This window comes from Parasteatoda tepidariorum, chromosome 6 (assembly GCF_982258835.1).
Source record: "Parasteatoda tepidariorum strain Cologne lab strain chromosome 6, Ptep-v5.0, whole genome shotgun sequence".
NCBI lineage: Eukaryota > Metazoa > Arthropoda > Arachnida > Araneae > Theridiidae > Parasteatoda > Parasteatoda tepidariorum.
The window spans coordinates 9,347,690-9,374,694 of record NC_141760.1 but is presented as its reverse complement, the minus strand read 5'-3'; the positions used below and the strand labels follow the sequence as shown (position 1 = coordinate 9,374,694).

Genomic DNA, 27,005 nt, shown 5'->3' with positions numbered 1-27,005 from the left:
ATCTTTGACTCGAGCAAAATATTTTATGAAGTGTAAAATATGATTTTCAAACATATTTCAACAATGAAGTTTTAGGATGTAAAAATTTAAATATTCGTTGTGTTAAGGGGAAAAAAAGTGAGAATGTTTTGTGGGAAATAATTTTTAACCCTTAAATATTTTTTTTTTATTAGCGTTGCATGAAGAGAAATAAAAAAATCGGTTATAAACGTTTTTTCCATTTTTTTAAAAAAAAATTAAGTGATTTTTTTCCCTCACTGTAAGTGGATCTTTTTTCCCCTCACTGTAAGTGGATCTTTTTTTGTTCAAACATCTTTGGTTAGTGGGGGGCCTCAAAATATTGTCATTAGTATTTACATGTTACTGTGTTTTTATGTACGTAAAATTTTAAATATTGTATATTAGAGTTTAAAAACAAATATTCAATTTATTCGTTTCAAAATATACATCTTTATTTAGATCCCGAAAAAGGAAAATTTTAACAATAGGGTTAAATTAAATTAGATTTTTTCCCTTTCAATTTTCCACGAAAATACTTTTTGCTGATAAGAAAATATTTCATTAATAAATCTGTCATTCGCTTTATTATTTTAAAAAGCATAAAGGCCGAGATAGTTTGATGGGTAGGGCGTTGGCCCATGTCCAAGATGTCCCCGCCTGCAGGTGAAGTAAAATGGCGACTGTTACATGTTAAATCTGTCGGGTCACAAAGTCCTCCATGTTCCCATTACAAATTAAACCTCTGGAGGTACTGAATTGGAGATTGATCGTTTTCTGTTTGAGGTCAAAATTATAATCTGTGGATAAATGAATGGATGTAGGAATGGGTGCGTCTTATAAATGGGTTGTGACGTGTGTGTGGCTGAAGACATATTCTTGGTCAATTGATGGCGCCACTGAAAAACAAGAAATGCATCCTCTGCCTTAAATACATTTGGTTTTACCAAGCAGGCTTGGTGGATTGGTAAGTGGTATTAGAAACAACAAAAAGCACAAAAGTATGACAAAATTTTAATTTCTTCGCTTTTCAGATCAACTTTGTGGGCTTAGGTAAATAAACTATTTAGGACCACAAAGTTTCTCCTTATCATTGAAATAAATATAATTTTTTTTTTCTCATCGGAATTTCATTCCTAAAGACGTATAATAATAATATTTTCCCATTAAAATTTTATCCCTCCAAAATTTACTACAGTTATAATGATTATTATTTATGTTTTTAAAGAATAATTTTATGTATACTACATTAGTGACCCATAGACGGGAGGGATTTTACGTTTAAAAAGAAGGGCACCGTTTATTAACTTAAAAAATTTTTAAATGTAATTTTGATTTTAAGAAAGTTGTTATTGTGCGGTGCCCCTAAATATGTGGAGACTAAAAAGAAGTTTTTAAATTTTTAATATTAAAAATCGAAAAATAATGACTTTTTTTAAGCATTATTTTCTTTTTCAAATATAACCTCTCCCATACATTTAAAGAACAATTAAAAGTTATCTCAGTATTTCGTGTTTTTCTAGTAGAGCATTTTACCAAGTTGCTATTGGAAACTGCAATACGTCATTCTAGTAAATACTTTGGGAATTAACGTTTCTCTTCATTTTCCCGGCTACGAGGTTCTTTAGTCGACGCCATTTTGAAAATGAAATCGAACGCAATGAAAATTGTGTTTCCGCCAGACGCGCTTTTATCTGTTTCGCAATATGTAAGTGATTTCAAAGGAAGCAGTCACGCAAAGCTTAAGTAACCCTTTTGCCAACCCCTACCTTGTCTGCGCCGACTTATACGATTTTTTTTTCCCTTTAAGAAGTCTAACGATTTTTTAATTTCTTCACTTCATTGATTTTATTCGATTCAAACCAGAATTGATGAGTTTTCTTATAATATGCCAAGATAGATGTAGTATCCATGTCTTATTTTTGTTTGCTGACCTAGATTTTATTTGATCCCTTTTAAGATCCTTAAGGTCATTTATAGTTTGAGCTTGCTCATATTTTTCTTGCCTTAAACTTTTGAAAATTAAAATTACACCAGTAAGCATTTTTGGGAGAAAAAAATCGAATGGAATTGTAAAACTACCGCTGCTATATCTCCTCTGATTCTGCTTGGGCTGTAACAAGGAACCTGTAATCTTCATGTTGAGAAAGATAACCGTCGAGAAGTGAAAATAACAAATCATTAGTTTATTTATGAAAGTAAGATGATGATGATTAAGAGCACATATTATCTTCTTTTGCAAATACCCACCCTTCTGACAGCTGCAGTTTGATAAACAGAATATACTTTTTCCTTATTTACTGCATTTAAAGAATTAAAGAGAAGAGGTCTCATCAAAATATTCGAATTATAGTTGAAATACAGCGAGGATAGGAAAAAAATAAATAAAAACACCCTTCACAACATAGCTCTAATGATCGGATTTTAACGTACTAAGGATAATTCTTAATGATTCGAAGGGTTGGCGTTGAATTAATCCTAATTAGTTAGTCCTTACGTTTAATCTTGCCATGACATAAGATACAAAAACACGTTTTCATTGCCCGAATTTCGTTTCTTGACTGTCTTCAAAACATGAAGAAATATGATTTTAACAATTAAACCAAAATTGTCAAAACTCTGGATACCTTTAAGTTATTTTCTTCTTCTGTGTATTTCGCTATATCTCGAGAAGTTTTTAAACGAATCGAAAATTATTTGCACACAATCTTAAAATTTGTCTAGTCTAAGTTAATCCCATGAAAAAAAATTACTTTGAATAAATATTTTTCATGTTTTATTATCTTATTTATTAACAGTTTAAAATTATTTTTAATTGTAAGTTAAACACATTTTTACATAAGTGTTGCAGAGAATTTTGCACACAATTATGGAACCATATGATATTTAGACAAATAAATAAATTTGGTTATATACTGAGATTAAATCTAACATAAAAATATTTTTATTAAAGAGATCTTTTTTTAAATAATTTGGGAGAACTACTTATCCACTTATAATCAACTAAATAAAATTAATATTGTTTTTATTGTATTTATTTTACATATGCTTCTAAAATATCTAATTACATCTTTTAAATACAGATTGCAGGCCTATTATCTTTACAAGAATGAAAAAAAAAGAAGAAAAAGTACAGTGCTAGATTGCGCTAGAATATGACAATTTGAAAAGTTATAGGTTTGGAATAATTTTCTACAATCTTCATATTGTTCTGGAGAGCGTTTTGGGGAGTGAAAAATGCAATGAATCCCTTGTCGGCAATAAGATTATGTGTATTGGTAACTTGTAAAGTATCTACCTGGAATTAATACTTAAGTACAGTTTGATGTAAAAATATAATGTTTGAAAAAAAATGACACTTATTACTTCGATGTTTTATTACTAGGTCAAAAAAAGGCAATTTGTTTTTGGAAGAAAAAAATACTAAAATTTAAAAAAAATATGTATATATATATATATATATATATATATATATATATATATATATATATATATATATATATATATATATATATATATATATATATATATATATATATATATATATATATATATATATACTTTTTTTTGGTAAATAGCTTTTGCCCTATACTGATATACTTGTTTAAATGTTTTCGAAAAAACTGTAGAACAAATAGTTTTGCAAAAATTATTCACTCACTTAGTGTTTTTTTTATTTTTATTTCAAGGTGCTTCATCATTTTCTGCATTATGTTTGTGAAGGAAAATTCATTTAAAAGGTTAATTACGTGTCCGTCATTTATGTGCACTTTTTTTACAAATAAATAAAAAAAAAACTTTTGAATTAACTTGCAGACGACTGGCATTTTCATTCTTAAAAATTAGGCAAATCTTTTGCAGTTTATTCAACCTAAACTGGATGTCAAGGTCAGCTACCGAACAAGGCGTTACAGCAACCTATTCAAATGAGTCAAGAAGCAAAAGCAGGAGGCAAAGAAAAAATATGTTAATTATAAGATTGGAAATAAACATATGTTGTGAAGTGTTTATTACCGATGGCCAAACTTCAAGGTCTCTTTGAAAGTGATTACTGTAAGTTTTGAAATCTGAATCACGTTGATTGTTGTTTATAAATGCTCAGAACAAAAAAACAACCTGGCTCCATGACAAGATGAATAAAAGCGGATATTAATGGGGGATGGTGAGCAACTGCGAACAGGGAGCTCTATCCCCTAATAACGTTATAAAATATTTAACTTTTTTTTTCCTCTTAAGAATCATTAGTTAAAAAGTGAGTATAATGGAGCTAGATCCAAATAGAATATACTTCGCTAAAAACGATGTCATAATTGCGATCAGAAGCTTGGTTGATAAAAAAGAACTGTTTTAGAATTTTAAAAAATTGCCGCAATAAACGTGAAGCGCAGAATAAAAATTTAAGGTAAATAAACTGATGAAAAAGAATTTTCAGCTTATAAAATTGTTTAATAATAATAATAATAATAAAAAATTCGTAAAAAGAAGTCTATAAGCTTGCAAAATGAAACCTGCTTTAATATAAATTTTATAAAATGTATGTATCGGTGGTTACCAACTGGCGAGAAGCCTTTTTCTTGTGGCAAGCGAACTAAAATATATAATTTGTCATTTTTTGCGGACAATTTTCGTAAAAACTCTATATGGGTTTAAAATGCTTTTCCTTCGTCAAAAAAAAAAACCTAATTTCTTCGTTTCTGTGAAATTTAACAACGGTGCAAAAAAATTTCTTTCTCAGGTTTCGCATCCAAGAAAATATTTATTCAAATACAAAAATAATCGTGTATGTTGCTCTTTTTCATTTTGTGAATATAATTTAGCATGTGCGCATTAGAAATTTTCTCGAAGAAATTCTCAGATTTAACTTTTTGAAACCACTCATTTTGGACGAAATTATTTGTAAATTTTGTGGCAGAATTTTTTAATATGCAATAAAATATTTTTAAAAATCTACTTCTTATTTTAATTTGTAATTCAATACTTTTCTTTTGTACAACTTGATAAAAATCTAACAGTAATATTTAATGCTCCTTCAAACATAATAGAGCCCTATATAAAATTTTGATGAAGTTGCAGCCCGCCATTTGACTGCTGTTTTTAATTGCAGCCCCCGGCTTCATGTGAGTTGGAAACCCCTGGTATATATTCATACATGAGGATGATCGGCACCCTGTTAACTCCGCTCACTAATTAATCCCCGTGGTTGCTTCTCATTCATAACACGTAGCTTTTTATTTTCTTCAAAGTTGATAAAAAAATTATCTTTTTATTTATAAAATATATAATTTTATGTATATGTAATTGTAACGAAATGTACGAGACCTATATTTGAAAGATAACCGACTGTACTTGAAAATAAAAAAAAAAATTTAAACTTAGGAATACAAAATGTGCGACACAAGAAGTAATAAATAAGAAATCATTTTACGTGTTAACAGTATATAACGATAACCTTATTTAATACAACAGTTCGAATTGGAAACAGTTTTTACCTCATTATAGGTTTTTTTATTTATAAAATTGAGATGTTAAGATTTTTATATGACAATATCTAATCTCTCTTTCTTATTTTTTTTAATTTATTCACATTTTGTTGCTACTTTTGACATCAAGTCAAGCGCGAATGAAGATGTCGAAGAAGATAGTCATTATTTAAAGCAAAAAAAAAAAAAAAAAAAAAAAAAAAAGGCACGAAAAAACAATTAAAATAGCAATAACTTAAAAAAAAAAACCTCCAGTTTAGTTTTTAAAACGAGAATCATCAAATTTCAATTATTTCTGTGGCCAACAGAGTGCTCAACCTAGTAATTTTTTTTTTACGTCTAGATTAACAGTCAATAATCATCGAATTTTTATTTATTTTTTATTCCGAGAACAATTTCCTAAACACATTCGTGATTTCCAGTTTCTAAGGCTTTTATAACGTGCGCTGCCTAACGAAATGTAACAAGGCGGACACCCAAAACAATGGCAGGAGTTGGCGAATTTTTAATCCAATAAAAATTAACCAAGTTTCAAAAAAAATCTTAATATTGGCTAGTTTTGGTATAAGTTTAATAGTCAATAATTATCGAAAGTTTATTTACTTTTTATTCCATTTTACTGCGAGTACAATTTTCTAAACACCTTCGTGATTTCCAAAGTTTCAAAAAAATGCTTAATATTGGCTAGTTTTAGATGATGGTCCCCTGTGGCTTTCTTTCAATTATTATATTTCTGCGCAATGATTTAAAGGACATTAACAATTATTGATCTACTTTTATTTTAAAAGCTCAGCAAATATGTTGTAGGAAGAAAGATAACTGTTAGAATTTTTTTAAAGATATTTTTAGGATTACTTATTTTTTATCAGAACTCAAGAATTTTTATCGAACATAAAGTTCATTGCGAATATTTTCAAGTACTTAGAGATAAATTTTGATGGAATCAAAGAGTTGTGAGAAAAAGCGTGATAAGTGCTATCTTACATTAGGAACTATCTCTGAATAGCAACTACATATCTCACATTTAAAAAAGACGTTTTAAATAATTTTGTAGTATAATTAAAATATTCACTTTTAAGTAACCATAAATATATAAATAATACACTATTAGAAATTATAGAGCATGCTGAACCTATGTTAGGAAAAAAATTCAAATTTGCTAGTCTTACTAATGGTGTGCTAAATTGAATCACATGATTGTACTTTATTAACAGGGTTAGCAAAATTTATTTTTTTCATATTAATATTTATTATTTAAAAACAGCTATTCTTTATAAAATGGTTAAAATTATTACAAACCAAACACAGAATAATAAAATCATACCTAGTTATTTTGTTCAAGCTCAACATCAAAGAATTTTAAATACAAGAAAGCAGTTAGATATCCAGCAAAAATAAGTTAGTTTAGATTAAAAAAAATTTGCTTTAAGTTACTCAGAACGACTCTTTATTATTTTAGATATTAACTAAGTTTAAAAAAGCACTTGTATTTAAATAAACATGAAAACAGACTAGGGGTAATATTCAATTAAATTTATTAGCAGCAAATTATTTTACATTTTTAATAGAAAATAATTTATTTTTTTGTCTATTTTGAAATGTAATAATTCCCCCTTTGGGGCCGTTCAAAAAGTACGTACACAAAAATGGAGAAATTTAAACCCCTCCCCCCCCTTCGTACATTACCGTACATAAGGTCTTACCTCCCCCCCCCCCCCTTAGAGTACGTACATTTTATTAGTCTACCCCCTTTTTCACAAAAATTAAAATAATTCTGTTTTAAATAAAATTAAATATTTATTTAAGGAGTGTGTAGGAAAAAGTCAAATTTAAATTTGGTGTATGCTTATAGTGTACGTACTTTGTATAATACCACCCCCCCTCCCCATCGTACAAAACCGTACAAAATAGCGAATCCCCTCCCCCCCCTTCGGGATGTACGTACTTTTTGAACGGCCCCTTTCACTATTTTTTTAAAAATACAATTGGTTCAATAATTTTTTTAATACCTTAGTTTAATTAAATTAAAGATTTAAAAAAAATAAAGTGACTTAAATCATGCCCGATAGCACTATATTATTCGTTTTATTTGTATGGAAAAAATGTCCAATTTAACATTGTATAACTTCTCTCATTAGTCCAATATTTCTACGAGTGTAAATGTTACCGTATAGGACCGAAATCTGGCAATTCCTAGGTTTTCATCACGAAGGTTTGGTTGAAGTACAAAATCGAATCATTTTGAGGCATGTATTGAACTTTCAACAAGCCACTTACGTAAATGCTAAGTTTTACAGGTAAAACCTAGAATTTTATAGACTTTGGTCTTTACCATACCGCATGAATTACTGATTGGCGTAAACAACTTAAATGAGAGGTATTAATAACAGGGTTCCCACTCAATTTCAGAAAAAGAATTCCCTGACTTTTCCAGGTAAATTTCAATGAAAATCCATACCATATTTTATCTATACTACGAAATTTTTCATTAGAAAATTTGGATTTTTTTTATTTGTTATGCCATATTAGATTTTTGTGTAAAATATATATCATTATATGAGGCAGGAAGCAATTCAGTATGTCTAAAATGTAAAATTTTTACAATAAATAATTGTAATAGATGTTAGAATTATTCAACTCGAATCTCAATAACTGAGTATTGTTATTGACAATTTTATGACTGGTTTTTTTCCAGGAATAATGAAGGAATTTTCCAGGTTTTTGTAAGAAAATTGCAACTTTCCCTGATTTTTGGAGTTGAAATAAAATTACTTGACTATTACAGGTTTTCCCTGACCTGTGGGAGCCCTGTATTAATAAACAACAGTGTTCGATGATCTTTCTCATTTAATCTTTCTAATCAGAATTACTCTTGGTTCATTCTCTCTAATCAAATAATTCTACGATTGAAAGAAATTTTCTTACTTGTAAATACGTTATTTTCGATTATCAAAAAGGAAAACAAACCATTGTATGTTAAAATTCTATTTAAAAAAAAAAAACTGCACAGAAAATGTTGTGGAATAAAGCTTTTTTCATAGCTGCATACATGAAAGAGAAAAAAAAATCCAGTGGATTTCAAGAAATATAAATTTCGTACTATTATGTAAAATCTAAAATATCTCAAGTGCAAGCAATTCTAAAATACGAAAACCAGCATGCACTGTTTTTGAATGCAGGATCAGTTGTTCAAACAGGAAAATAAAGGCAAAAAACTTATACGTTACTGAATAATTTATTTTTCTTTTAGTTTTTCTACAATTGTTTTTTTCTTTTTAAATTTATCTATTGGTATTGAATAACAGAATAAAGTTCCAAATAGTAGGTTTTTGTATAGTTAGAAGATAATAATAAAACGGGGTTGACAGACTAAGTCATTCACAGACTGAATTTAGTGTGAGCCAAGCTATTAACATATTTTATTCTTCCCCGTGCAGGGTTTCTTTGTCGAACATGTATTCTCCGAGTCCGGTTCCAACACGCTGCAAGTTGGTGATGTAGCCAGACAGTTCTTTGATGGCTTCTACTTGCTCCTTCAGGTATTCACTTTCAAGAAAATCGCACATCTGAAACACAAAATACATATTTAGTAGTGCTCAGAAACGCACAAGAGCTGGAAGAACATATACTGCACTAAAATGTAACACATAAACAGGGTTGGTCAAAATAAATAAGAAAAAAAAACTCATTTTTAATGATTTAAATTGAGTTTTATTTTTTAAATTTATAAACCAAAAGGCACCAGATAAATGTTTTAAAATTAGTTATTTCTGTTCAAGCCCAACATTCTAATCAATTTTAAAAGATCAGGAAGCAATTTGTCAATTAGACATGCAATAATAATGATTAAAAAAAAAAAAAAAAAAAAAAACATTAAGTTACTCAGGGTAGAACAGCATTGATACTAACTACATATTTAATAAGTTCTTAACTTCATCATAATGGGGGGGGGGGGGGAAAGGGAAGATCACTAGTTTGCCTCAGGTTTTATTAGCAGATGCATTCAATTCTATAGCTTAGTAATTATGAGTCCAGAAGATTGTGAAAAACTAGCCCTCATTTCCATCTAAGAAAATCTTGCACCATTTTGCATGAAAGCAAGGAATTGTAAATTGCAGAAGGATCATAGGTCATACTTTCATTTTTTTCCCGATAAATTTTAGAGTTGGGTATTAACTTCATTACTCTCCTTATTTGCATGAAGCAGCACAAATTTAATCAGTTTCAGAGACATTAGAATGTGTTTGATAGATAAGTATGCCATAATTAATTGACAGGACTCACTACTGATGCAATTTCAATGGTAACAAGAAAAAAAGGGTAGACTATAAAAATTTTGGTTGCTTATTTCAGGGTAAATTATGATCCTAATATGTCAGGGAAGTTATACATTTCCAAATCACTACACTACCTAATTTATTTTTAGGGCAGACTTTCCCCTCAGGATTGGAGTATCGAAAACATCCAGTTATCTGCTATGATTTATTTCCGAAGTCCAACTTCCAACTCATAAGTTATGTAATTTTTTTTTTTTTTTTTGAAATAGACATCACTTATTTAAAAATTGTAAGTACATATGGATACTTCTGAAACAGACGCTATATTCATAATTTGAATGGAGTGGAATATGAAGAGTAAAAAATACTTGGGCAACAGTTTTTAGAACAAACAGGAGGTTTTTGTAAAAAAGAATAGGTGAGATAGGGGGTGATGCAAGATAGGCATTACATTCTTAGTCAGGGTTGCCACTCAAATCTGGAAAAAAAATTCGTGTTTTCCCTGCACACATTAAGAGAAAAAGACAATTACTGGGCTCTTGTGTGAGCTATTGTTGGGCTAACTATATTTAGTAGTTTTAATTGCTGGAAAAACAGCTGAACATACTTAAATAATGCTACAGTAAATGAAATAGTTTGGAATAGCTGAAATATCATGGTTAAATGTCCCATAGATTACGCTTTGAGTGGTCACCATTTTTTAAAAGACAAAAATAAGAAACAAAATTCCCTGCACTTTCCCAGTTTGTAAAGAAAATATCAAAATTCCCTGCATTTCCCCTGTTATTTTAGGTGATTTTCAAATTCCCTATATTTTCCAGGTTTTCTCTGTTCTCCCTGTGGAGTGGCAACCCTGTTAGGTAGTTGACAGCGGTATTTGAATTTGCCACAAATGGCCAAGATTTCAGATCATTTCAGGCAGAATACATAGTATCTACTGTACGGTAATTTTGTTTCAGGTAAGTAAATATTAAATTTAAAAAAAAAAAAGGAAACAACTTTGTTTTCATTTCAACCAACTTATCAATCATGAATGAATATTTTCAAACAGAGAAAAGGAAAGTTTAAATTATGATCAAATATGAATAATAACGAAAGGATTAACAATTCCTGATTCATCTTACACTGAAACAGGCTTGACATGATTAAAACTAGATTTAATCACGTTTTAAATCACTTTTTTTTAAAAAATCATTTAAAACCAATTAATATTTTAAAAAATAAATCATTGAGTGGAAAATATTTTTTTTATAAAATATTACATATATATTTTTTGGGTTGTGATTTTTTCTTTTTCTAATGCCTGGTCTCATTGATAATAAAGTTTTTACCGTTAGAAATAATGAAAGGGCGACATATGTAAAATTATTATGCCTCAAACTAAATTGATAAGTATAAAAAAAAAGTGTGACGAAAAGTGAATAAGAATGGTTATGACACTTTTGTACTGAAATTTTCTATTAATAATGTGTAAAACAATTTGCTGGAAATAAACATACTTCAATTGTAGCCTTTTAATTTTATGTTTATCTAAATACTTTTTGCTCTTAGAGCTTGTTTAGAACAATGGCAGAATATCAATAAAGAAGAAACACTTGTTTTGCCCAGAATAACTTAGAATAATTTTTTTTTTTTTTTTTGCATTTATCTTTTGGATATCTAACCAACAAATTGCCTTCCTTTCTTTAAAATTATTCAGCTAATAAATTAATTTTGTGAAATATTTTAGCTAAAAAAAAGTATTTTTGCTATTTCATCTTTATTATATAATATTATGCAATATAAATACTTTTTGTTAATTCTATTTAAAAAAACATTAAGCTTTCCTAATAATTTTTTTTAAGAAGGATAAGATTAAAACTAGCAACTTCAAATTTGGTCATTTTTTAAAAAACAAACAAACCAATATGAATGTTTTTGTTTGAAAGTTAAATTTACTGAGGAGGAACAACAAACAGTTATATTAAAAAAATGGCAAGCTGTTTAAAATTACCTGTGCATCATTACGATTGGTTGCAATAGCATGGAGATCAAGCAAAGACTGGTTAACAGTTTTCTCCAACTCCAAAGCGGCTCTCATGGCATCAATACCACTTACCCAATCTTCCACAGCTGGTTTCTAGAAAAAATTCAACATTAAATTAGAATTCACCACTTCAATATGGTTACACTTTTGTAGTTAAATTTATATTTCAAGCAATTATATGTATGGCATTATATTGACATGGAAGCACTAAATTTACATTTGAAATATCCCTACCTTCTCAACATGCAAAAAGTATTTGTCTAAAGAAACATTTTTGAAGACTTTCCCATTCTTTCTCAGCTACAGAAACATTTCCTGAACAAAAATTATGTTGCTTTGCATAAGAAACAAAGTAATGGAATCCATTACATGCAAATAATTATTTATGCCATAATTTCAACAATGTTTCAGGTGACGAAATTCTGTAGGTATGCACAAACAAACTTCATTTCATGTTGCACTTAGTTGCCCCATTTCTTAAGTTTTCAAATTAGTCAACAAAGAGATTTAAGACTAAAATATTAAATAAAAGAAATAAACCCATACTTAAAATGAAAATATTGAAATATGTATTATGAAATATCTTGGAAATTGAAATCTAAAATACATGTATAAATCAACTCAAAAACTTTAGCAAAGCAAATTTTTGAATCTAATCATCACATATTTATAGGTATAAAGTAAATTGTATAATTAAGTAAAAAATCATTAATTAAATATCATAATCCAAAAATAAGTAATCTTGAAAAATATAATAATTCCATCATGAGATAGATGGATATTGAACACCAATAAATACCCACTAATGCATGTACGACATTTGCCCAATAATAAATATTAATTTTCAAATCTTTCTCAACTGAAAACTCTTAATGTTAGGTACCAAGTATCCCAGAAGCAGAAAGTGCCTAAAACTGTGACGTACGTCGCAGAACAAACGAAATCCTGCAGAACAATTTGTATCTTGAATAGAATTCTCTTTAGCTTTGACCACTTGCTGTTTCCCTGGAGTGATGTTGCTTTAAAAGAGGAACACTTATCAGTATTCTCCCTCTCCCATATCTTTGCCATTCTGAGGAGGAAATTAAAGAATAAGCTTTTGGCTATAACATTTTTATAAAATGGATGTATCAGTGTTTAGCAGACAGCAGGTGAAATCGATCACCTATTTTATCAAGAAAGCTTCTAAATCAAGCCGTAAAAGATTTAAATTCCGAGATTTCCAATTTCATAAAGTTTATGACTTTTTTATTTTCCATTCCCATTTCAGAAGCAATTTGTGAATCGTGGGGATCCACGATTGACAGAATTGTTTCTGAAAGACCAAATGCTTTTGATGGAGATGAAGAAGTTGTTGGAACAACAGCCAGCGAATGTTTGTGTTTGCAAATGGTGCACCATTTGGGCACTTGTCCCTTCGAAAGATTTTTAAGGCAGCCCTTATTTTAATGCTCGGACCTTCATATCATAGGTATTTTATTAATAATTCATCATCGTCGTCATTAACAAAATTTGTACTTCAAAAGTGATTGAAAAAGTAACAAATCTAGAATGTTTGCCTTGGTTTAAAAAATAATGTAGTGTATTTGTGTATGATCCTGTATTTTAATAAGTGAAAATATAGTATTTTAACTTAAAGTTGACTTTTTTTCGCAGTGAAATGCTTGCAGAACATTTGTATAAATTAATTAGTCCTGTTGCAGAACATTTGAAAATATTCTGCTTATGGGCCAAGTACCACATTGACCATGACTCTGGTCCTGCTCATAATGAAATTAGATTTTTATTTTACTTTATTTAACAACTCCCTCCCATGTTTAAAAATTTAAAGGGCCTTTAAAGTATTGACATATATTATATTGCTATCTACCATCTCTCCTTTTTAAAGATTAAAAAGGAATGCATGCACACATTTGCCCAATAATACATATTAATGTTCTAAGTTGAATCTTTCTCAACTGAAAACTCGTAATGTAAGGTAGAAAGTACCATTCTGACCACAACTTAGGTCCTGCTCATAACAAAATTATTTTTAATTTTGCATTATTTAAGAATCTCCTCCGATTGTTTAAACTTTAAAGGGCTCTTAAAGAATCAACACAGATTATTGCTATCTACCATTTCTCTTTTAAACGGATTAAAAATGAAATCACAGCTTAACTTATTCAGTTCATTTGTAAGATTTGATTATAGATAATATTAAATTACAAATTTTCATTTTATCTAAATTCAAAATTATTTTTAATAGCATAAAATCTGTACTCATTAAATTTGCATTAAGAAAAATGTGAAAAGGTTGTACAAACGTAACATTTATGACTAATAAATAACAGTTGAGCTTTGTCTAATAGATAAATATTGAGCTATGTCTAACATTTTGACACATTAGCTGACAACTCTTTCTGTTTTCTGGAAAATTTTATTCTCATATTTATAGTGGTAGCGAAACTGATGTTACTCCATTAAACATTTTGAATAATATTAATAATTATAAATGAGTTTGACCACCACTACATATAAATAATAACAAATATATAATAGCATAATCATCTTTACGATAGAAAATTTCAACCTGGTCAAAATACAACTATATTTTAGAAAAAGATTGTTTTTTGGTAATTGTTTTACTACCACTTGGAAAATTAATTCTCATACAGAGTGAAAGTTAGCAGGTAAGGAGATACTACAGCCAATACCCAAAATTTTATATTTAAAAAAAAATTTGAGTTGTTGCAAAATCTTTTTGTCCTAATTAGCAAGTACCAAATTAGCTAAGGGAAAAGAGCTTGTTCCATTAGTTTTTAAACGTTGACTTTATATTTGAAAACTTTTATCATTTATAGAATTATATTCATTTGAACATAAAATTTTTATGGTTTGTCAAAGACAAAACAGGCGGAAAGTATCTAAGAACAAAATCTGGAACTAAAGCAACACAATATAACTTCACAATGAAGATTTGCTTAACTGGTCAAAGTTTTAAAATAATTTTTTTCCTTGTTTAAATTTAAGTGATTAGAAAGAGAAAATATAGATGTAACTAGATTTAGGTACATTGAATGGATCAATGTGAGTTATGAAATAGAGATGCATTAACTTTCAGGAACAAAAAATAAGTAAAATATTTTGTGTAATGTTAATATTTTGTTCATCATCTAAATCTAAATATAAGCACAAGATTAAAACAGATACAATATGCAAAACATTAATTTTTTTTTATTTATCTCATATGTTAATTTATTCATACATACGTTTAATTTTTAAAAACATTTATTGAGCTACTTCTGTAATCTGAGATTAATTCATATTTTTTCTTTTCCATTACATTTGAGAGTGTTTTTTTTTTTTGAGGTCTACCTTGAAGAGTATAACTCATAGCTACCCTCAGGCAAACCTCTACATGTTTTTTTTTTTAAAATTTAATTTTTATACAATGCAAGTTTAAAATTCATTTGGCGCCCTGCCAATTATAGTTGGCACAACAGGCAATATAGAAATATCCCCAGCAGGCAACAATGAGTAAGCAAGAAGCAGGATGACTTGTAAAAAATAGACAAACATCCTAACCTACACATCATATTTAATTTGAAGACTGTAAAAGATTTTTCTTCTCAGTCATAGGCTGTGCATTCCTATTTTAAAAAATTTTTTTTTTCTGTCTTTAAATAAGGGTATATTTTAGAAATACAAAAAAAAAAAAGTGTAAATGGCTTTTTTAGTTTCTATCTGCCTTGTGCGACAAAATGTTTCAATTCTTAAAAAAGCTAAATAATTTTTTTTTAAAAGGAATAAAACCTCAATAAATAGTAAAATCTAGTTTAATAATCCTTTTAATTAGAAATAGTTTCTATACTCTCAATTTTTAGAATAATTAAAAAAAAAAAAAAAAAAAAAAAAAAAAATGCTTTACCGTTAGAGCTACGTTTTCTCCTACATAGAGTTAAAAGTGAATATTTTAATACTATTCGAATATGTATTTTAACATAGTTTTATCAGGAATAAAATATGAACCATAAAATACAAAGCTATAAAGCATCAGCATACAGAAAAACCAGTTTTGGAAAATGACGGGCATTCCTCCATCAGGTAATTAAATCTGTTTAACTTTAATTCCATAAAAAAAAAGAAAGAAAAAAAAGAACTTTAGTGAAGAGAGCTTGATTTCTTTGAAGCATGTAGTTGTCCTTTCTGTGTGATGACTCAAGAAAACCAGATATATATGGATATCTGCTACACTTCAGATTTTCAAATCCATGACTTTTCACGACTAATTCCAAGAATTTTTCATGACTTAACGAAGTTACTATTTCCTCCGACAAAAACACAACAATATATTTTAAAAAGTGCATTATAATGACATTAATTGAAATGATAGGTATAACCAAAACTGTTATACTCCGCCTCTTCATATTTATTTTAAATTTAAAAAAATAGAGTAAAGAAAGAGTTGAAGCAATAAAATAGCTGAAAAAAATACCAAAAGCTAATAATTTTCTTTTTTTCCTGCAGAATTACATTCTAAAGATATTTTTCTTGTTTATTGGAAAGGAAAGAAACATCCCTGATTTTTCTGTTCTCATTTCGGAATAAAAAGAAATCCACCAATGACTGGCTTCTAGAATTTTAAATTGATAAAAAAAAAAAAAAAAAAAACTCGCAGAAGTTTAAAAGATAATTTGCTTTAGAAATTATGTTTTTTCCTTCGTTTTTTGAAAGAACATAATTTTTCAAAAAATATTAAAAACATTTTATAATATAATCAAATATGACTGTGAGTGGGGATTTTGTTACAAATTCAGATATTCGGAACACCATGAAATTGGGGGGGGGGGGTAAATTTAATTTTAAAAATTAGGTTTTATGGTGACCTAAATCCATGATTTAAAAAAAAAAAAGAAGTTAAAATCATGTCATTTCATGACAAATTTTGCTCAATACTGAAATTCATGACTTTCCAGGTGCACAGATACCCTGAATATATTTATTATGCTTCACATTAATTTAGTGTTTGTAAAAATTTTACTTACCATTATTATGTGAGCAATAATAGTTTCAAGCATGATCAATCAAAACTTCAAATCAAAAAGAAGTGAGCTAATAAAATATTTTTTGTTGACAGTAAATACTAAATGGAATTACCTCAATTGGTGCCAAAACAATGCGACCACCCCTCATGTTCTGATATTTCATGAATTTCTCAGCATGTTCACGTTCTTCATCACTGCTCTTCTTGAAGAACTTGCAGAATCCAGGCAAGGCAACATCATCTCGATCAAAGTAATAACTCTACGAAAGTAAAAAGTTGCAGAATCACACACTTGTCACTACTTTAATAGTGCAAAAATAGGTATAAATAAAAACACGCATGAAAATGATTTATTTCAACTTTCGTTCTTAAAATTGATTACATCATACACAGCACGTAGACTCAGATGATATAATTACAGATACTTTTGAAACATCTCAAAAATTTTTGGATGGTGTTTCAATAAGCATAAGTATGTATAATAAATATCCAAAGGAAGAAATTATTAAATTTGTATTAAACGTGGAAAAGCGCACAAATAAAACTGTTTATTCCACATTATTTGGCTATATTCTCATTAAGATTAAACTTTAGAGTGATTTAAGATCAGCCTTACAACAAAGATGACAATTGGCAACATTTTAAATTTAAAAAAATACGTTGGTTTATGCAACAACAGTCAGATTATAAAAACTGCAAGATGGTCATTCAGAGATAGACTGTTCATGCTAACTGCGCAATAAATCCGACAATGGCGTCAGCCGGTACAACCAAATATTTATTAATCAATCGTTAACTTACAATTTTTACTATAAGATGTTACAAAAAATTTCGTTACTTAAGCTGATTATGCAAAAAATTATTTTTGTCTATTAACATCCAAAAATATTAGCATAAAGCACATAAAACATTAAATATCTGACTATATTGTGTTAATCAATATATGAAAATCAAGAATGTTTAATTTGAATCGAACAGGAATTGAAAATTGATTCAATGATAGCTTAGACAAATTAATCATTACTTTTTCCTCTAATTATCAATTTTACTCACCATTGAAAGATAGACGTAGCTGGCATAAAGTTCCATATTTATCTGTTTATTGATTGCAGCTTCACATTCTTCATGGAAATTTTGTCTAATCTGACTGTTTGCCATGTTTTAAGTTAGAATTAGTAACTTTTACTTAAAAAGTAAATAGGATTTAAAAGGAGAATTAAAGTGAAAGAGAGAGATGCCCGTTCAAACACTGTTGAAGCAAAGCACCATTAAAGTTTTTTATGACGTCAAACCGAAATGCACCCATATTTATAGTTGATGGCTGTTGAATTTAGTTTTATGCTTCCCTAAAACATCTGTTTCATTCATTTATTTAAAATTTTCTAATTACATTTCTTGGTTTTTAAGAGATGTAAATAAGTTAAAACATATAAATTTGAATTTATGTATTTTAACTATTTTCCAATTAAGGGCAAAATTTGAGTAATGTTAATGACGCATATTTGTAATCGTAATCCAACCAAAAGACAATGAAATAGCAATTGGTTTTTAGAAGCAGAATAAAATGCAATCAGAATAAAATTTTATTAACAGTATTTTAAAAATACAGCTGTGTCTTTTAAAGCCAATCAAGGTTTTTAAGTCTTTATTTTAATTTGAAAACCGATGTCCAAGTAACGGTGAATCCGAAGAACTGTTACTTTTCATCAAGTGGTTTTGGTTCATTATTTACAATAATTTCTGTAAAGTTTCGATTTCCATCATGAGTTATATTTTGTTTTTATTTCTATAATGATGCCTCATTTAAAGTCAATTGTTTTTTCTATTGAATTTAAATGTTCTCTCTGAATCTGTAATTTCATTTGGTTACTAAAACTTCAAATGAATTAATATTTTTATAATGGCTCATATATTAGGCCATTTGTTTACATGCCTATTAATTATTTTTAATGAGTGTACTGCTTTAACTCATTGGATTGTAACTGAAGATGGTCGAATACAAGCTCAGGTAATAAATTATGGTTGGGCTGATGTATTTTCTTTACGTTTTAATTTAAATGATCTTAGATAAAAGGTTTAGTTTATCACGCATGATTTTTGTTGTGAAAAAACGCTGTTGTTTTTATTAATGTATTCATGTTCTTCAAAAAAAAATGATCAGTTCTTTAATTCAATGTAAAATTGCATAATCAAAAGAATTGCTTCAACTAATACTTTTAAAGTCATATCTTGATTTCTGTTTTTTTGAATTTATATTTAAAAACATCTATGTACTCAATGTCATTAACATGAACGCTATATCAATAAAAGATGATTATAATGAGCTTAACAGTTAAGTTAGAGCACCAATTTTTTAGAGGACGTTATATCGCGGGAGAAATTATTCATAACAAATTCTTTTTAACCTATATAAGTAAGTTTAAATTACAGGTAAATGTAGAGTGAACCACGAAGTTTCAAATGCTGAAAATATTTCAATATATCAAAATGTAAATAAATTTGGCAGAATAATTTGGGATTATGCAGTAAGAAATTTATCTTTTTGGTTTACCCAAACTTACTTTTCACCAAAGTTTTAAAATACTGGTAGAGAGGAAACAGAATTTGCCATTGAAAGTTTCTCTTGTGGTAGAGCATCCTCTATAATGTTATTATATCCTGACTTGCTCTAAGCATTCACCAGCAATGCAATAAAATCCTAAACTCAGCAAAAAAATTGTGTTTTGAGAAAGTATTACCGTATAATTTTTTCTACCAAAATAAAAAGTATATATTCCCCTTATTCCAGAAAAAAAATTTAAAAAATAGGTAAAGGAAATTTTTCTGAACAAATCCTGTATTTTGTATTCGATTACAATATTTTCCATTAAGATACATCACATAACCAATTAGAATTACATTAAGTCTAGATAATGTAAGTAACAAGAAGGATTATGTAAGCAGGAGGCAAACTACCCTAAAATACAGGATCACACGAAAATTAAATTTCTTACAGTTTGTGTCAATAAAACACATTATGTGATAGCTGATGTGTATTTTCATCCAAATATATTTGTAGAAAATATGTTTTCTTGTGACAATAACATAATATTGCCTAGGGTTTATCCTTATATTACTGCTCTACTCTTAAGAAGTTATCAAAAGTTAATACTGACCTATTTCTTTTCTTCAAAGACTATAAAATATCTACATTTTTCATCCTCTCTTATGCCGTCCAATTGCAAAATAATGCTTGATTTGAATTTAAATTTTATAAAATAATTCAATTTATATGTATTTTGGTTTGGAGTTTTCTATCTTAAAACATCAATAATCAGAAGAAATTTGAAGGATTTACCTTTGACTAAGAATTTTAACTAATACTTTTAATAATTGGCTAATTTACTGGTTAAAAATTTGAAATCCTTAGCGCAGGCCTTGAACATCATTGTCTCAGTTATGTACAGAAATCATTTTTGATTCAAACTCGAGGTGACTATTTTCCTTATTAAATACAATGATATGTTATGAGCTATATTTTTCAATAGATATTATTTTAATAGTCATGTTAATAATTTTAATATTTCAATAGTTCAAGTCTGTAATTCCTGTTAGTATTTAGTAAAGTGTTGGAATAATGTGTAATTCTTTGTAAAAATTTACAACTGTGCACCCTTTTTATTTTGGCTTTTTTTTTAATGTTCTGAGTGAAAACAAGGAAAATGAGGTAAGCGAGAGATTTTCTAATTATAAGAAATTGAGATAAAAATAATAAGAAAAATGGAAGATTTTACAAAAAGTGAAATATTTAAGGTACGGTGCTTAATCCAAGAAGTACCCAATTCTACACTTTAACCCATTTTTGTTTTTCTGTTACTTTGAATTTTACTCAATAGATGATGAAGCTTTTAGATTAATCCTTTTGGACTTTTGCAAGAAGATTCAAAAGTAAAGTTTCCTTTCTGATTCATTTTTAACGGATTCATGTTCATTGATACCTGCTCAGATTTTAGAGAAAGAAATAAGGAGTTGGCACTCGCGTTTCTACATGAAGCATTTTCTTTCTACTGGTAGCCATCTTGCTTACACATAAACATTGCCTGCACCATTGTTTTGGAGAGTACATCAAAGATTCAAAGATTTAGTACATCATGGGAGGGTCCTGTATAGCTTTGAAATTTTAGTAAAGGGCTAAAATGAAAAGAAAATCCTAATTTTTTCCAAATTAAGTAAAATTATTTTTAAAAATATTAAAAATTAAGTATAATTTCTACTCTTTTTACTGCAATGTATTTATAAGTATTGTAAATAACAATTTGTTCCAAGTTAAAGCTGAGCAAGTTTTATATCTCTTCTATACTATCTATCTGCAATCTATACTCTTTAAAAATAGGTATAATAAGTTTTAGAGCAGAGGTATTTTGTTAAAAAATGAGTTTCAAATCGGGAAGAACATCTACAGCTGTTTTCTGTGGAGAAGCAATATGGCCAACAGCTTTTGCGCCAGGCTCATCGTCACTACAGCGGAGAATGGGGAGTGCCATCTCCTCTGTATTTTTTACCTCCATGGCTCAGAATTGGAATCAGAATTTGCAAAGTGAATCTGCTGCACTATTTTTATAATTTCATCTTTGTCTGTAACCTTAATACAATTAGACTGAGATTATTCGAAAAATTCAGCTTAATCTAACTTACATGTATCAAATTTTTCTAAATATAAGGTCCTTAATAAATGAAAACTTTAAAATCTTTAAATTTAAGTTGAATTTCATACAAAAAAACTTAAAAAATAGAATAAATCTTTATACCGTCAAGTCTGTAATCAAGATACAAGAAGAAAAATCTTTATGTTTACCTAGTTCTTTGCTGTGTTCTCTTTTTTCGAATTTTAAATTTTTATTAGAAATATGTTAAAAGATGTTTTACGTAGGTTTATCAACACTTTTTCTCTTTTTGTTTGTTTACTTTTTGAGAATAAAAAGAAAACAGATTATCTGCAAATGCTGTAATAACTTCTAGCACCTCTTGCCTTGCAGGAAATTAAATAAAATGAAAATACAGTAAATAATTCTGAATATTTTTTGTTGAAATTGTTTTTTTAGTGTTAAAAATGAATTTTGAAAATATTATAAAAAATAAAACAATACAAATTTGTTTACACTGATAACAGAAAAAAATTCTAAATGTAAACCAAAATGTAAAGTGTAAAACTTTGACAATTCAATTTATGCTTTTGATTGTAACAAGCATAATGTGTCTTTAACGCTGTTTTTCAAACCTTTGTCGCCAAGGAAAATAAAGCCAGAGTTAAAGATTCTTACACTTGAAGCAATGTGATTTTAAACTTTATAATCTTGCCATGAAGAATTATCTGAACTTAAAACTGAATCTTGCTATGAAGAATTATCTGAACTAATGACAAAGAACTTAAATATTTTAAAAGTTAGGTAGTAAACTTTTTTAAAAATTGCCAATTTGGCAACATTTTTCCACCTAGATGAAAGTTATCAAAATCACTGCTTTATTCTCAGTTTTTACAAGCTTTTATAAGCCCTAGTAATGCAGCATTAGAGTAAGTTCTTAAATATTAAAAAATTAGACCACAAACTCTTTTCATTTTCACAAAATTGTGGCTTTTCTCCCTATTGACGTTTGCGCCATTTTCAAAATTGATGTCGACAGCGCTTTCTTTAGATAGGCTAAACTTGATCTAACAGCAATGAGTAACAATTGCAAATTAACAGCAGTTATAAAAATAGCATATTATTCTAATCAAAGCATCATTGCATATTACGACGACGGAGCCTTCGAAAAACAGTCTTAACAAAATTAAAAAGAAGTTTTTATAACTTTTTATTTTCTCTTTTCTAATAATTACATTATTTGACTAATTTTAAATGCAATTGAAAAATGGATTTGGTGATGCTGTATTTTATATGAAGCATTTTTAGAACATTTTGCTCACATCAATTATATATCACATACTACCAATTATTATCATGCGTTTTTGCAGGAAAACTGTGATATCTAAGCATTTAAAAATTATTTCTATGTTTATTTAGAGAAATGCAGATTCCAATTAGTATTTAAACTTAAAAGTGGAAAATTTTTATGAAAAAAAAAGCAATATTTTTTCATTTAGTTCTATTTGAATTAAAACTATTTATATAAATAATAAAAAATTTAACCTTTGAATAAAAACTTTTTGGTTTAAACCAGCCAACCCAGATTTAGCATATTTTAATTTTAAGAACTTCTTAAAACAGGTTAATAATTTGGTTCTTTGAAAATGATTTAGGAATGAATTGTTCTTTAAAAATGGTCATTTTGTCATAAAAATTACTCTGCGTGTTACCTTACATTTGAGCAGAGCTTGCCAATAAACATCTAGAAATGAATATCATTTATTCATCTCTAGATGTTTATTGGCAAGCTCAGGGTTCCTATGGGTCAGGGAGAGCAGGGAAAACCTGGAATTGTCAGAGAATTTTATTTCAACTCTAAAAATCAGAGAATAGTCAGGGAAATTTGCAATTTTCTTACAAAAGCCTGGAAAATTCCTTCATTATTCCTGGAAAAACACCAGTCTTAAAATTGTCTATAACAATACTCAGTCATTGAGATTCGAGTTAAATAATTCTAACATCTATTACAATTATTTATTGTAAAAATTATACATTTTAGACATACTGAATTGCTTCCTTCCTTATATAATGATCTATATTTTACACAAAAAATCTAACACTTGGTATAACAAATAAAAAAATCCAAATTTTCTAATGAAAAATTTCGTAGTATAGATAAAATATGGTATGGATTTTCATTGAAATTAACCTGGAAAAGTCAGGGGATTTTTTTTCTGAAATTGAGTGGGAACCCTGTTATCTCTTTACCTATGGCAACATTTCACATGCTTTCACCATTAGCGTGTGATTAGCTTGATTTTCAAACTGATTAGAATTTTTTAAGTTTTGAAACTGTATGGAACTCATAACTGCATTAAACATAATTCTTACATAAGATCATATAAAATTGTACAAAATATTTTTGATAACCTAAATTTTAAAAATTTTGTGGAAGGTTGAAATATTGTTTTGCATTCCTATATCTGAGCAAAGAGAAGTGGGCACAATGAACTAGTATTCTCCTGAAATGGCATATTTAAGAATTGTGATTGCAAATTAAGTGGTAAAATATTTAATCAATGCTTTATTATTATTTTTTTAAAATTTTGATTTTGAAAATGCAATTTCAGTCAAATTTTTAATTTAAATAATTTTTTTTATTTACCCTGTTTGTTGACAAAATATTTTTTTTTACGTTACATAAAGTTATAGGATTTTTTAAATAGTATATATTTTTTTTAATAAAAATAAAGTTTGTTGAATCTCACCTCATTGCTTCAAACTTTGTTAAATCTCTGATAACTCTGACAATCTTTTAACATTAAGTGGTAAAATAGTTAATCAATGTTATATTATTCTTCTAATCAGGTGATTTAAATTAATTACTTTTTAGAAAAATCAAGCGATTTAAATCATACCGACCTTGTTTATTTTTAATTTTTTAAATTAATCTTAAATTATAGTTTTTCTCAAATGATACTTTAAAAAAAAAAAAATTAAGTCTTGCACAGTTGGATCAAACTGATTTATATCTCTATTAATCTTGTGATAAGAATTAGTTTCTGCAAAACATCCTTTTATTTTACAGATGGACTCTGTGTTCTCGTTGAAAAGACCATATGATGTTGTTGCCTTAATGCAGCAAGAAAAGCGAGCTGTGTTGATTGAAGAACTGAAACAGCAGTTGATGATTCAGAAGGAGGAAATTGATCGAAGGGAGGATAAGGAGACAAACTTAGAAGGCAAAATATATGCAACGGATGAGGACTGCACGGCTGCAGAGAAACCCCTCACAGAGTTTGACTTGTATGCCAGCACGGTTGTCCCTTTTCCTCCATCCAAAGAGTTTGAGTAAATGGATTTTCTTCCTATTTTATTATCATTGAATATTTTATGTCTTTTATTTTTAATCTAAAATATTGCCTTATGCTCTTTAGAGTGACCTTCTATTATAACGACCAACGCTTGAAGTTCTGTTTGCTATTTGATAGACGTAATATCATTTTGATGTCCATTAAAGTTTCCACACTGAACTATTCATTGCAATCAAGTTATTGAAATTTAGTCATTTAATTTAGAAGAAGCCATTTTTGCCTTTTCACACGTTCCATGTTTCCTCACAATAAATGTAAAACATCTTGAACTTCTTTTGAATGAGGGAAGAGTAATATGATCTCCTAAATGCTTATCCTGAGCTTTAGAAGTAGTTGTAGTTTATGGGCATTCATATTCTGTGTAACTTTCTTTTTAAAGGTTACAATAAATTTATCAATCCTGTTTTTCTTGTTTGTAAATTGTATAATTGATAACTTTTTCTGTTTAACTTCAAAGTCCCTGTTCTCTGATTCATTTAGAGAAATAGCAAATTATCTATGCATTTTATAAATTGATGCTGTTTACTGTTTTTCTGTAGAATATTTGTATTTATAATTGTCTATTTGATGTTAACTTTTGTGATGTTGCAAGTGTCAATAACGCATGTTTTTACTCTTGCAAATTATAGTGAAGAATTTACACAAGGGAAAAATAATCTGGAACCTGAGACGGAATTGATGAAGCCAAACTGTTCTGAAGCTGTTAACCTTGATTTCAGCATGCACGCATATGAGCATTTAACAGTATGTTCTTTTCTTATTATATAAACTTATATAGCAAATTTTTGTACTAATTTGTCATTCATTTGCAGCCGTTTTTCGGAGATTTTTCGTGCCAAAAATCGCAATAATTACTGCCAATGTGCTATTTGTATTGTACTTGTGTGTGCAGATAATTTGAATGTAATGATCAGAAGAGTGGGAGAAGCAAAGGTTTTGATTTAATGCCTTAATTTTCTTGGTATAATTTATATAATCTGTTTAGGTTGTTCGGCATTCACTACACTGATGCTTTTTTTAAGGTTAAAGAAGTGTCTGATTGTTTTGATAAGTAATGGATTTTCATATTAATTTTGAAGAAATGCGCTTACACAAAATCTTCATTCCTCTCTATTTTACATGCCATTGCCTGATACAAATGTGCTCGGACATCCAGTGCACTGATGTTTATTTTAAGCTTAAAGAATTGCCCAGATGTTTTTTAATATATATATTTACAATGTCGGAAAAAATTAAGAAAGTTTAAATTAATTTTGAAGTGATGCATGGAATTTTAGTAGAATTTGGATGTGAGGCAATCATTTTAAGTTAGAGGTATGTTGTTTTGAATAGAGCATAGAAATGTTGACTTTACTGCATTATGGATTAACAGGGTGCGTAGCATTTTAAAAAATACTTAAAGGTGCTTATTTTCACTTTCTGATTTTTTAAAAGCACTTTAGTCATTCATTTGGGTGTTGTATAAAGTGCTTTATTTTATTTGGTAGATTTGCTTGAAATTTTTCAGGATTTTCAAGTCGAACTTTTTTTTATTAGTTACCAAATACGATTCTCTACAAAATTATGAGGAAAAAAATTTTATAATTTTTTCCATTCATGCGCAGTATTAAAGTAGTAATTTAAGTGTCCATATCTTGTTCAATTTTTAACAAACTTAATTCAAATTTCAAAATGATAATTTTGTAAATTAATTTTTGAATTAAATTGATAATAATTGATAATTTTGTAAATTAATTAATATTATAATATTGTAAATGATAAATTGCTTAAACTTTTTTTAAAAAATTTCATTGAATATTTTTAGAGCTATAGGTTAAATACCTAAGGCAAAAAAAAAAAAATATTTTTTTTAAAAAATGCCTATATCTTCATAAATATTCAAGCTATGCTTATAAAATTTTACACAATTATAGCATTTAGTGACCAAAGTAATTGTGACGAGTTACAAGATTATTACTCTATTTTTTTGATATTAGGTGTTAAAACCCCCTTTTTTTTCTCTTAATTTATTGCCAATCAGTCAAACCTCTGAAAACATTGTTAAATGTGAGAAATCGTGTGACCTCAACATGCATAAAGTTATAAAATAACTATCTAAGTTTTTTTTGAGAAATTTAAAATAAAATGTCAGAAAAATAAAGTGTCTCATCGATTATTGTAGAGTAGTGTATAACCGAAAAACTTTTAAAAATGACTCCCCCCCACCCGTGTAGTAAATGGT

The 27,005-nt window shown here is 28.2% G+C and overlaps 2 protein-coding genes across 2 annotated transcripts in view; one reads left to right on the top strand and one right to left on the bottom strand.

Annotated features, from left to right (window-relative positions):
* Positions 1 to 8,693: 8,693 nt before the first annotated feature.
* On the bottom strand, positions 8,694 to 18,076 carry LOC107441975 (soma ferritin). Its single transcript, XM_016055395.4, has 4 exons — positions 17,860 to 18,076; positions 16,920 to 17,066; positions 11,748 to 11,873; positions 8,694 to 9,043 (listed from the first exon to the last, which is right to left on the bottom strand). Exons 1-4 carry the CDS (start codon positions 17,962 to 17,964, stop codon positions 8,897 to 8,899), a joined length of 525 nt encoding a protein of 174 aa, XP_015910881.1. The 5' UTR covers positions 17,965 to 18,076; the 3' UTR covers positions 8,694 to 8,896.
* A 411-nt stretch (positions 18,077 to 18,487) lies between these two features.
* The window catches only part of LOC107441974 (tetratricopeptide repeat protein 17), a 59,095-nt gene continuing 50,577 nt past the window's right edge, over positions 18,488 to 27,005 (top strand). The window contains exons 1-3 of the mRNA XM_071179020.2: positions 18,488 to 18,814; positions 24,499 to 24,761; positions 25,414 to 25,528. Of these exons, the coding sequence (XP_071035121.1) occupies positions 18,707 to 18,814; positions 24,499 to 24,761; positions 25,414 to 25,528 (486 nt within the window). The 5' untranslated portion in view covers positions 18,488 to 18,706. The remainder of the gene's footprint in view (positions 18,815 to 24,498; positions 24,762 to 25,413; positions 25,529 to 27,005) is intronic.